General features: G+C 35.4%; 3 protein-coding genes across 3 annotated transcripts; all 3 read left to right on the forward strand.

The window, feature by feature from the left end:
• Window positions 1-1,287: 1,287 nt before the first annotated feature.
• GCK72_018819 (uncharacterized protein) lies at window positions 1,288-1,783 on the forward strand (the record flags this gene model as incomplete). The annotated part of the gene is made up of 2 exons (XM_003110337.2): window positions 1,288-1,491; window positions 1,538-1,783. 2 exons carry the CDS (start codon window positions 1,288-1,290, stop codon window positions 1,781-1,783), a joined length of 450 nt encoding a protein of 149 aa, XP_003110385.2.
• A 4,038-nt stretch (window positions 1,784-5,821) lies between these two features.
• On the forward strand, window positions 5,822-9,204 carry GCK72_018820 (uncharacterized protein; the record flags this gene model as incomplete). Its single annotated transcript, XM_053732755.1, has 9 exons — window positions 5,822-5,881; window positions 5,924-5,990; window positions 6,458-6,531; window positions 6,758-6,886; window positions 6,940-7,117; window positions 7,165-7,383; window positions 7,488-7,558; window positions 7,607-7,663; window positions 8,104-9,204. 9 exons carry the CDS (start codon window positions 5,822-5,824, stop codon window positions 9,202-9,204), a joined length of 1,956 nt encoding a protein of 651 aa, XP_053581668.1.
• A 3,166-nt stretch (window positions 9,205-12,370) lies between these two features.
• GCK72_018821 (uncharacterized protein) lies at window positions 12,371-12,691 on the forward strand (the record flags this gene model as incomplete). The annotated part of the gene is made up of 1 exon (XM_003110214.2): window positions 12,371-12,691. The coding sequence occupies one exon, from the start codon at window positions 12,371-12,373 to the stop codon at window positions 12,689-12,691; it is 321 nt and encodes a 106-aa protein (XP_003110262.2).
• Between the last annotated feature and the right edge of the window lie 600 nt (window positions 12,692-13,291).

Genomic DNA, 13,291 nt, shown 5'->3' on the forward strand with positions numbered 1-13,291 from the left:
AAAACAGTGACCTCTTCACCGTTAACGTTTTTCGGTGTATTCGGTTCTGATAGTACTGCGTTATGAGATATTTTAAGTTATTGAAGTATTGACAAAACAACATGGTGAAACACGGAAGAAATGATCGAGAAAGGAGAAAGTGTCTGAATGGCTGAGAAAAGGGAAAAGAGAACGATGGAATGGAAATTTTAGGTTCTTTCAGATATTACAAAAAGGCCCAAGGAGCGGAGAATAGCAGACGATCTGCTAAAATTATGTAATAATTATAGGGAATATTCTAAATTAAGACCCAGAATAGAGGGGAACCGCTGCCCAAAAATTGAAAAATGGAGCGCTGGTAGCTTACTGGTAGGCCGCCCACAGACGTGTGCGTTGTTCCCCCTTCGCCTGCCAGCGGTCGGCAGTTAACTTACCACTCGCCTATCGCGCTTTACCTGTGAATGTACACCCAGTTTTTTGTCTGGTCGTTAGAAACGGTAAGAACAACAGAAACGACTGATTGTGAGTTGATACACCATGTGGGTTTCTCGGCGTAAATGAGACCGATATCTTCACCGTTTCTTGCGATTCTCTTGCTTTGGGATAAGAAATTATCAACACCGAGTGTATCACCATTGATGAAGCAGTCAAGCGAACAGGATATTGATGATTCCAGTGAGATGGTATCATTCGCCGTAAAAACCTAGAAAACTCTTTTTTCTGGAAGATTATGCCTGGAAAAAAGGTTAATGGGAAAAAGATAAGGTATTGATCCTGGTTGTGAGTAATATTTGGAAAAATAAATTAAAATTATTTAAGATTAAAAATGATAACGAGTCGTCTGTTTTTCATCTTGTTCCCAACTTCATCAGGTCTAAAATCTAATTTCAAGTCTTTTTCAAGTTTATTAAATTTTTTTCTAAAAGTGAAAGATGCATACCTCAAACATCTATGAAAAATATCCTCGGACCAAATTAATTACTCAGGAACTCTTTCAGTATTTTATTTCTTCTTCTTTTTGAGAATTTAGCTCTTTTTTTTGAAAATTGTATTCGTAGCTGATCCGAGATCTTACTGTATCTTCCTCTGTTTTCTGGTATATTGAATATGCAATTAGCTTCATGTGGAAATCAATAGAGCTCCGCCCATTTCTTTTTCCACCATTTATGTGCCTCTAAATATTTTCCTCTTTACTTTGACACTAAAATTTGTTGAAACGAAGAATTATCAGAAATGAAGATTACTGTAACTCTCCCTTTTCTTCTTCTTATTCTGGTTTCTAAATCTTATTCTGAAACCAGCTCAGCAATGTGTAAGTGCCCAATGCTGAAGCAGGTAGATGCTGAAATTTATGGACAAATGAGGGGGACTCCGAATATGCCCTCGAACAAAATTCCCAACTTTGGTTCCCTGGATATCGATTATGGAAATAATTGCACGAAGGTCACAATAACCTGTAACTATCCAAGATTCACAAGACATCGTTCATCGGTGTATTACACAAATGGAGCGGTATGTTCATCTGACTGTTTCCCGAAAAATATTTCGAAACTTTCAGAATTTCTCCACAGTTCGCCGGTATGACCTCGCGGATAAGTACAGTATTCGATGCAATCAAATAACTGGAGTATGGTTATCAGATGAGAACTCAGAGATCACTTATATTCAATGCGCTTATCGTCCAATGTTGGTCAACAAAGTTGTCACTGGAATCTGGGAAGAATTTGTTCGCTTTTGTGAGATGGTGGTCAAGGTGATCAGAACAAACTTTGGATTCGCCAAGTTTATTGTTGGATATGATTAACTTCTCAAAATAAATAACTCACTTTACGAAATATTTATCAAGTTGAAAATTTACGCCCTTTTCTCTCGGGAGATTGAGAACTATTATTTTTTCAGATACATCGTATGAACGTTTAATTTTTCGGTCATCAGCAGATCTAATAAATTATCGAACATAAACAAGTCAGCTTCTGAATGCTATATTAGTATGTTGATTCCTTCAATTTCCGAACGAACTTGTTTGTTTAAAATTATATCGAAGAACTTTAAGTAAAACCCGCTTCGATTTTCTGAAATCCATCTTGAGATTTTCTAGTTTTCTGAATCCCAACATCTTTTAGTTTCCACATTTCTCTTCTTATTGATCGTTGAGATCTATTCAGATCAGAAGTAGATTAAAGTAAATTAGAATTTTAATTGAAAATTCATGAGATAAATTTGCATTCTGCTATCACGATCATTGGTTATTTTCCAAATGAATTAATTGATATTGTTCTAATTTTCAAAAGATCAAACGAGAACACAAGAATTAAAGTATCAAAAATCACGAGAAAAACACAGAGCACACAAAAGTTTGAGATCGAGAGCTCTTACTATTAGAATATAAAGAGAATCGAAAATTGGTCACATCTGGAAATGTAGAGTGCTAATAATGTATTTCTCTGACCGGATCTCCAATAAGAAACAGGTTCATAGTTGGCTATCACTCATTTTTCCAGCCAACCGATCCATTCTCTCTGCTAATTGACTGACAAACCAAATGAAACTCGGTAACATTCATCTGCTACACTAAGGAACGTCTATTTTTCTCTAAACTTCTCAATATCTGTTAGATTCTGCGATCCTTTTAACCGAAAGAATGTGTAATATCTGTTTCATTGTCTGTGTCTCCATCTCGTACCTGAACACCAACACGCCCGCAAGAAGCTTCTTCTTCTTCATCTGCGGGACAAACTTTTCGTTGCTTTCTCACTATCTATCCATGGCTTATCCAGTTATTGATAATATGATGCCGATTTTACTTTTTCGACTGTTCAAGTCAACCACTTGAAACCGACACCTTTTGTTTGTATTAAAGAGAAAACTGAAGGCAAAGAGTTCATTTCTGTTTCAATAAGAACTACTGCAGCCTTACTAAAACTGTTTTCGTTTTGATACATTTTGTTATTAAGGTTAACGCGTCTCCGGCGCATTTGCTCCTATCACAGTTTTGAGACGTTTCATGATGGGCTGAAACTTTTCCTAAAGATTGATATTTTCTGCGAAACGAAAACTGAATCCAAAGAATCATCAAGAATTCATTAGCACTGTCTAAAAAGATGAAAAGAGAGGTCTGCTGTGTAAAAACTTGCGATCCTGGACAGTATTTATTGAGAATAATTATAGAAGTAACTCAGGTCTTCAGGTTCTCACCTACCAGGTATCTGATTACGCCGGAGTTCAAGAGTTGTAGTTTGTATTCCACGAATCCCCGACTCGTTCTAATCATTATCCAGTGTTGAAACGTATTTTCCAGTCATGAATCACGCAAATGAACTCCTTAATTCTTCTGTTTTTGTTTTTCCAACGCTCTCCACGTCATATCTCGACCCTCATCAAACACCACATGTTCCAATTCTCCTCCCACTTCTACCACTTCTTCCAGAAACTATTCCGAATTTCAAGAGGGATTTATTTTTGAAGACACTTCTAGCTCATCCGTTTCTTCCGAAACAAAAACCCACAAAAACATCTGCAAACGCTTTCTCTCTCACTCTCACTCATCCTTTCAAGTTTAATAAACGCGTCCTTCTTCTTCATCTTTTCACTTGAGTCCGGTGTCGTCCGTCCATTACTACGTCAAGGTGTCTAACAAGAGCTCTTCTTATCCCCCCCATCTCTCAGTTCCACTCCAATCTTTCAACCCGATCTCTCGACTTTGTATCTCACAAGTTAGTTAGTTACCCTCAGCTCCCAACTTTTGAGATGAATTGTTTGCTCTTCATGTGTCGTAAGAAATATGTGCTTATACTTGATTTTTTCCAAATTTTATTTTCAAGTTATTCTCAGTCTGTTTTGTTTTTTTTTAAAGGCGCAGTTCTTACAAATGGTTCTTATTTTTGGTTCCTACAAATGTCTGATCAGTAAATCTGTGATTTCTACTTAATTTCTTGACATCAGAAACTCACATTGTAAATAGTCTCAGTCTAATTAAAATAATCCGATCGTGAATCAAGTTAACTTTTTAGTTTGACCCGATAACCTGCCTTAAAGAAGTGATTTCCCCTGGTTTTAGACTTTTTTCAAATCAGCTGTGCAAGTTACAGTATAACTTTCAAATTTAGATGATTTTCTCTTCCATTTTATTCTGAAAAAGGAACAATCGATCAAGGTAAACCTGTGGGATATTCTATTAAAAGTACATAAACTTCTTCAACTTTTCCCGATTCTAATATTTCCCTATTTACACACTGGACAATGATCAGAACTCAAGTGGAAGGGCAAAGTTGGCGCATTTCGGGATCTTCATTCCTTCCCGCTACAAAACTTTCTCCTCTTCTTCTTCTTCTAATTATACATGCCATTCTATTTTCTTCACACACCTTCTTCTTCTTCTTCTCTTTTTCCTTCCCTAGGTGTGTCTTTTCATTCATCTCCCCTTATTGCTAATTGCCCTTTCACAGTATGTCGACAAGTACTAATAATAACCGTTATTCTTGTCTTTCTTTTTCGAAGTGATTTGTGGTTTGTTTCGTAACAAAGACAGCATCCAGAATATTTTTCGAAAACGGATTACTATTTGAATTTCAAATTTTTTCAAAGGTTTTGATAACATCACAATGTTTTGTAACTATTTTTGTGTTTAAATTCGTAGATTTTTATTATGGGTCTGATTTTTATCCAACTCTTACTGAAACTCAACGAATATTACAGGGAGAAGAATGTAAAATTCAAATTTTGATATAGTTTCCGAGAATCTTACTGTAAGAATTGATAGTAAGAAGAAACACTCAACATTGTTAATTGAATAGATATTTAAACCCATTGTGAAAGAATTAAGAATAAGGAAATCCTTTTTAAAAAAAGTTATTAATGAAAATTATTTTTCAAGATAAAAAGTTTACTATGACCTGTGAATCTTTAAATTTGAAGGAATTTGTTTACCAATTGGGGAATCCTTTCTTGTTTCAATGATTCAATGAACTTTTGATTCTCTCTTTCACCTCTTTTCTCACCTTCTTTTCATTCAATTCTTCCTTTAATTCAAAACAATTTACGCATGTGAAAATTTGCAAAAATCTCATGAAAATAAAGAGATGAACGCAAATATCTCACTCTTGCCCCTCTTTTCTTTTCTTTTTCCGTAGAAACACACAAAAAAGAATGAGGGATATAAATATTGGCGTGGCAAATGAGAAAACTGTATTTACCTATTTTTCCTCTGCATCTCTTCATCTCTCTTCCAATTTTCTTTCAGTATTAGCTTCACGAGACAAAAGTAAAAAGGGAAGAGATTCTATTTTTGCTCAGAGATTTGAGAGAAAACAAAAATGATTTCAATCAATAATGAAAAGTGTCAGAAGAGACTGAAAGTCAGGAAAAGAGGAAAATGGTCAAACTGATGTGTGACAGAAAGAAAAGAAAGAAGATTGGGGGAAAAGAGTCACCTGTTCGAAAGTGGTTCATTGTGATCAGAAGTTTCATTTCGCAACTCGTTTCATTATTCTTCTCCTTTTTCTTCTTCTTTTTCCATAATTTCCAAACTTTAAAACCTTTTTCGTTACACTTTGTTTTGTCCTTACGATGGCCTTTGAGGCTGATCTTATAGGAAAAAAGAAATCTGATACCATCTTTTTTGAAAAATACAAACTAGAACTATGCGGAAAAATTTAGTTTCATAACAAGCTTAGAAAAATTATTATTTGAAAATAAACCGTGATGGAGAAATCTATTCAAATAGGCCTGTTTTTGATCTCTACAGTATACCAGATTGTCCTTCTTTTTTCGAATCTTCCTGACTTTTCTCATTTGATTTCCTCCTTAAAATCATAAAACGTATAAAAGTTTCAACTTTTTCCAGATGGAAGAAGAACTCCAGCAGCTACGAACAAACGCGTCATCTGATTTGATGACTGATGAGGTAAGAGGATTAAGAGATAAATTGAATTCTTGAATACTTAAGGATTTCATCGCCACTATCGAGTCGATGGGTGTCGAAGCTCAGGAACGGGAAATCAATGATTTGTTGAGTGAGTTTTCTTTTTGAACCAGAAAAATATCTTGGCAAAATATTGAGGGAACTTGGAAAAATTGTAGACGTTTTATATTCATAATACTTGAACAAAAAGTTTTCAACCTAGACAATCATGAGATTTTTCCTCAAACTCCCCCACTAGAAGAGCAAAAAGCAAATCAACACCCACTGTGAATTTCCAAGAAAACACCTTATATTTACCAATAGGATTACCGTTTTGAACGGTCTCCCTATCCCTCTCTTTTTTCCTTTTTCTTCGTTTTCTTCTGTCCATTCTATTCCATCTCTTTCTCCCCAGAAAGAAGTGAAAAAAGGCATTTCTGGTACCAGAACTCTCTCAAAGTACACAATCTCGTTTTTCTGTGTGAAGTTTTCTGACACAGACTGTGGAAAGTTCTATTTTTTTCAAAAGTAAACTTTTACACTTTTTCTAATTACTCAACTCATACTTCAACTTCTCAGAAGCAATGCACGAGAATCGAATCGTTTCGTGGGATGAAGCTGAGCGCATTCTTATGGAAACCGATCAGACACCCGTGAGTTTTGAAATTCTTCTTATTTCATTTAGAGATACTCACAATACATTTGTTCTAGATAAATTGGTGAAACCAGAGTCTTGAAATTGAGAAAACTTGTGTTACCCTTGATCTTGATTTTGATTATGATGGTGAAAAATAATATTCATAGTGATTTTAAAACTTTGCAAGTGTTGGTGCTACGATTTATTTGTTGGAAGTTTTTAAAACTTGCGTTTTTTTTTAGATAAAATGCAGCTTGCCAGAACAAACAAGACCTACAGAACCAGATAATGAAATCGATGTTGACCAGTGTATCAGAAAACTGCTTGATAATGATCCATCTCTCAAAGAGATCAATTTGAATAATATGAAGGTGAGTCTTTGGAAAAATCATTCCCAATGATTAAACTATTCATTTATTTTCAGAGAACTCCAGTTCCTGCAATCAAAAGACTACTGGAAGCCCTGGCTTATAATGAACATTGTGAGAGAATTTCCCTCGCCAACATGGGATTATATGATCATGACATCAATGTTCTGGTCACTGTCATTGAAATGAATCAGGCAATCAAGAAAGTGAATTTGGAAACTAATTATTTGAGTGGTAGGATATTTAGATTATCTTATGTTTTTTTAATCTGAATATTTCAGGAGATTTCTTTTCGAAGCTGTTCAAAGCAGCTTTGGTGAATGAATCAGTTGAAGAGATCAAAGCAGTGAATCAGGGAGTTTCATTTTCAACTCAATCGGAAAAAGAGATTATTGATGCAATTGTGAAAAATCATGGACTGACGAAGATTTCAATTAATTTCCGGTTACCAGAAGGAAGACATAAAGTTGAAAATGCTACGTTGCGAAATGGAGAATTTAGTAAGTCAACACTATCTGTTTTTGCAAATGAACTCAAAAGTAATAATTTCTGAATAATGTCACACCATCTCAACACTTTCGCAAAACAATTCAATCAATTTCAGAACGGATAAAACGACGAGAAGCGGCTCAAAAAGCTCGACTGGAAGCTGAGGAACTTGCTAAGAATCCAGTGGTGAGTATTTCTCTGAAACTTTTTCGAATAATTTCCTTCGTTTTCCAGCCTAAATTGGTACCGGAGCCTAAAAAGGAGCCAGAGCCGAAGAAAATTGCTCCCAAGGTTCGTTTGACAGTCTTCTGAATGATGCATGGAGTGAACCCGAACGATTGTATAAATATTAATTCTTCTCTTAAAGACTGTTTGATGTGATGATACCCCGGTTTGATGTGTGATTTTTAATCCTTCCTTATCTCAACTAATTATTGATTTCTCTGAACATTGTATTCAGAAAATTCATGTACTAACTCTCCGAACATTCTTATGCTCCACATTTCTCCATTTTCGGAGCATTAATTGACATATTTATTTGTGAAATTATACCAACGTACGTTTGTATAAATGCTTATTTTCAGGCTTTTGTCTTCCGTTGTCCGATTTTTTCAGGTCATTCGTGTTGTTTCTTTTTTGTCCTCAACATCTTTTACTGTTTCTATGTGACTGCAGTTCCGAGATGTTTCTTTTTTATCAATTCTCTTTTATTCATCATCAATATTTTCTAGATTCCGATTGGACCAAAATCTCTTGTTTCTCCTGAACCACGTCCTTCTGCTGCTCCAAAAACTGTTCCAGTCGTGGCAACTGCTCCACCAAAATCTACAATTCTGATGAAACAACTATCCTTCCAAAGAGCTAGTAGAGAATCTGAAGAAGATACTGAGCTAGTTGCACCTCCGCCAATTCCTGAGCCGCCGAAGAAGTTAGCTATTCCGAAGACTTTTATGAAAAATGAGGAAACGGTAACTCTTCAAAAAGTGGCAAAGAGACCAACTAGACAGTGGGAACCCAAGAAACAAGAGTCGCTTGAAAAGGAAGATGTGAAAGAAGAACCGAAGAAATTAGAAGAGATCAAGAAGGTTGACATGAAGAGAGAAGAGATTACAAAGAAAGAAGATGTCAAATTGATTGAAGATATCAAAAACATTCCCGCTAAAGTTGAAAAGAAACTATGGGAACCGAAAGTAGCTCCAGTTCTTGATGGATATGCTCCGATACTGGATGTATCTGGAAATGCAGCTGCCACTGTTGCGAAACCAAAACTAGATGGTGCAGCTGCTGTAAAAGTGAAAAGACCGCCCATCACAGCTAAAAACATTTGGGAACAAAGAATGGCAAAGATTGAGAAAAAGGAGGAAAAGAAGAAGCCACTGCTTTCGATTCAAAAAATAAGAGAAATGGAGAAAAAGGATGAAATCAAGAAAGAAGAGGATGATCGATTGGAGCAACTTTTGAAAAAAGAGAAAGAACCGAAAAGATTGAATAATGAGCATAAGAAGTTATTTGAAAATGGAAGAGAATCAGTGGAAACAGCAGTGAAACCAGAAAGAAGACACGTCCAGAAGCTTGTTGGAAAGAAGCCAAATTCTATTCTGAATCATTCAGAACTAACGAAAATTGAGGGAGAAAAGAAAGAAGAAACGAGACCAACTACAGTAATCAGACGAACTGTTATGAGGAAAAAAGAGGAGCCAAAGGAGTCTGAAATCTCTGAAATCGAAAAACCAAAAAGAAGATTGGTTCGGAAGAAAAAAGTCGTGGAAGGGGATGAAACGAATGGACATCAACATCATTTGACTAGTGCTCCACCGCAAGCAGTTCATTGATATCTCAATTATTTTTAAAGGAAAAGATTTTGGATTTGATAGAGGTATATTGAATTTCTAGATCGAATTTTTTCGAATTGATTTCAAAATAATTCTATCATAATTCAGCTTTTTTATTTTCCTTTGAAAACTTTAATGTAATTATTGACTAAAATTATCTGCCTCTTATGTGATATCTACATGTACTGTAATTATTCTTTTTCTATTTTTTAAACAGTAATTTCCACAATACTTGTCTGCTCTGGAACCGTTTAACTTGAATTTCCTCCAATTTCTCTACACTGTCACCATTCATTTTCTCTTTTTTCCCGAATGCTCTTTGCTCATCTCCCTCTTCTCCAATCCTTACTGTCGAATAACTTATTGATGAATGTAAGATTTTTCGCCGAGAAAATGCCAGAATTTTCAGCAAAACGCATGTCATTTCATAACACTTACAAATATAGAAAACTCTGAATATTTTCCAGATAGGAGTTATGGTTGAAGAAAAGCAGTCACCGCCAATGCAGGTGTATAAATTGAATCGTGGACTCTCGAAAGATGTTCAATAAACTGTTTTCTGTGAAAAACTCATTCTTTTGACAATTATCTGAATCACTTAATGATTATAATCGGGATTTGAAATCAATGAATAAACCTGTGAAACTGATTTTCCAATTGAAAAAAGAACACAACTATATTTGATCCATCATGACTCCTGTGGCAAAATGGACCTTCATTTCGCCCACTCTTCTTCATTATTCATACCCAAATTTTAATTTTTCGAAAAACGAATATGGTAATTTTTCTTATTTCTTGTTAGTTTTTGCTGGTTTGGGATGCACTTTGTGGATAGAGAAAGTCATTGATTACAAGGAGCCATAAAACAACAAAGTTCACTTCAAATGTTGAAAAGAACCTATATAATAGTCGAAGTGTAGTGGGAAACTTGTACGAGAGATGGTTTCCCCAAACGCTGAATTCACATAATATTCATATACATTCAGGCACGCTTGCACATTTTTCATAACCAGATTATGTCGGATTATATGAGAACAAAAAAGTCTCGTTGCTCGTCCATGAAGGCCCTTTTATTAAGTTGTCTCAGATTATTTTCCCAAAATAATATATGTATGTCTATTACAGATTGTGAGATATTTCTTCACTTGATAATTAAGATAAATCAATTCGTAACTTCAGCAATATGACCTGTTGGCTGGCATTCTGCCATAGATTTGTCGAATCTTTCAGCGAAAAATCGTATAATCACACATACTATGTCATTCAAATAACATATTTCATCCAGATGACGACTAAATGTCAGAAAGTGTGACATTAAAATATGTATTTCTCAATTATCAATCAGCAGTGCACTTTTCATCTTCCATGGATTTTAATGTCGTTTCTCTAGAACATTACGCACAAATAGACATATCTAATCAAAATATATCCGAATCTTCAAAGGGCTAACAGGATAAAACGCTAAACGTTTTTTTTTCGAGTATCAGAGCTTATCCTGGCAACGCTGTCTGCCGGAAATCCGTTTCTTCTGATACGTATGATGGAGTGGATAAGCATTTCTGTCGACGAATAAATATTTTTCATATTTCATGTAGGCACCATATGTAGGCTTCTCTTAATCTTTCATTTATATCCAGTTGTTCTATGGATTTGAATACCATATTGTTTTGTGTTTTGTCATATTTTATGACGGATTTGTACATATGCAGAAGTGACGTTCCTTTCGCAATGACTCTACATTATTATAATGTCACAGTGCATATCGTTTTCACAGATATAGAGTTACTTCTTCCCTTTTCCTGATGCAAAAGTCTCTTCTTCCAGATGCCACATGGTTTAGTCCTTGTGGATAAGTTGAGAGAAAAGCAAAGCGCAACAACACTTTCGACCAATTATCTTACTCAAGAGAAAACAGAAGAAAAAGTTGATAATTGAGTTAGCAGAGAATGCGCAAATAGGTTGTCCACTCGATTCTTTTTTCTCTTATGTTTGCTCTTTAATTCTGATTTTTGAATATTCACGTATGTTTCGAGTTTGCTTCTTGCAATTGGGAGCTTGATTGTAAGCTAAAGAAATGCTTCTGATATTCTAGATGTTCCTGATGAATATTCCTGATAATTATTTCTGATTTCCTAAAACTCATAGACATCTCTTATTTTAAAACAACTTGAATATTTCACTTCTAGACATGAAGTTCATAAAAGGTTGGAAGACGTCAGATGCGTGTATCATAATTCTCACGGGCTCTGGGAATACCTGACTATTTCATAACTTCCTTATTCTTTTGAGAGATTAGAAATTTCCGAAATTATTTTGTTTCTGGCTTCATCTAGATCTTGTGATACATGTTTTATAGTTTTATATTAGCTTTGATAAAAGTGGTGAGTAATATAAGTAAAGGAGCACCTTTCCATTCAAACTATGAAAACTATAGCTTCTCCAAAATCATTTATCGTTCATGCTTTTCTTTCTAAATCTAGGACCTGTCTCTATTTTTGAATTTCGAACTAACAGCAAGTAGACTAGTAAGAAAATGTCGGTCGCAAAACTTCAACACAACCAATAATTCAAAAACTTTTCCCCTCTTTCTACCTTCTCTCTGAAACCCGATAAATTATAGGTTGTCCTCTAGAAAATTGAAAATTTGAAAAATTGATCATCTCGTCTTCGCACTTTTCCCTCTCCGTTACTCTTCTTCTCCTCCTTACTTTTGGCTATTTCTACTTTCATTTTTCAAATCCAAATCCTTCGTGCAAAAACGGGAAATGAGACTGAGTTGAGATCGTGTGCGAAGATTCATTGTCCTCATCTTCTTACGTCTTCTATCCGCTTCATTAGACTCTTCTCGAACCCGGTGCCGGCATCGGCCCATTTGCTCTTTTAGTGCTCTGTTGACTTTTTATGCTGCTCCATTCCCCATTTTTCGCTCGCCCCTCCCATTGTCTTCCTATTTTCACTCTCTTTCATTTTCTTCATTTTCCCTTCTCCCCTTCTTCAATTCTATTTTCTAATAAATAAAATGTCTTGCGGTTTTAAACGAACCACCATCAAACCGCCCATTTTTCCGTTCGACTATTAGCGGGAAGGACCACCACCGCAGCTCCACCGAATTTTATGACCTTGCACACAACATGTTCTCAGTCACTTATTTCTAACAAATTCTCTTATGATTCACGCTCGTAACCATTCCACTATTCCTATATCTTCCGTCACTTCATCTGATGACGTCACTATAGAACAGGTCAAGACATGTTGTGAATCAATGGCACTCTCGGACATCTTCCCCATATTCATTGTCGCTGGAGCGCTCTGGATTCTGGTATACTGTATTCTGATGACTCAGAAGATATTCATGGACAGTCAGTATCAAGAGATACAACCAAAACAACATGGAGATGAGGAAGAAGATGAACATCATGCACCTCCTCAACAACATAATCAAGGAAATAATCATGGTGACCATCCAAATGTGGAGAAGGAAAAGTAAGTTACAAATCTAGAGCCTCAACTAAACCTTCATTTTACCTGAGCTGTATGAGAATAAGATATTGTTGAAGTGAGATGTATTGTGTTATTCCTCAAACATTCTGAGACCGCTGTTGTTGCCTTTATCTTTTTTGATATACATTTGAATCTTAATTGGTGTACTTGAAAAACTAGGAAACCTGCAATTTAAAAAAAAAAGGACTGCGATGAAATCCTATGTGAGTAAGACCATAAATGCATATAAAGTGAGTTGAAATGGAAGATTTCATTGTTGCCTATCGTCTTGGAGAAGACAGAAAGCATTTCGAACATAGTTCACTAGAATCATTCACTTTGCATGATCCACACAAAAAAAAAACTATTCAACAGAAACTCAAAACTATCAAGTTCAAATACCATTCAGAAACTTTCGTTTTCATTGGAAAAATATCTCTCCTACAAACAGAAAGAAACAATTTGTTTCTGTTTCCTCCTCCTTGTCCGAATAACTGTCATGCCACCGATAGAATAATCCGGTTTTGAGTAATCCTTTTTTTCTTTACAGTCACAAACATGATCACAACGAACGGACCTTTTTTGCCTACTATCTCTGAATCTACTC

The sequence above is a fragment of the Caenorhabditis remanei genome, chromosome V (assembly GCF_010183535.1).
Source record: "Caenorhabditis remanei strain PX506 chromosome V, whole genome shotgun sequence".
Classification (NCBI taxonomy): Eukaryota; Metazoa; Nematoda; class Chromadorea; order Rhabditida; family Rhabditidae; genus Caenorhabditis; species Caenorhabditis remanei.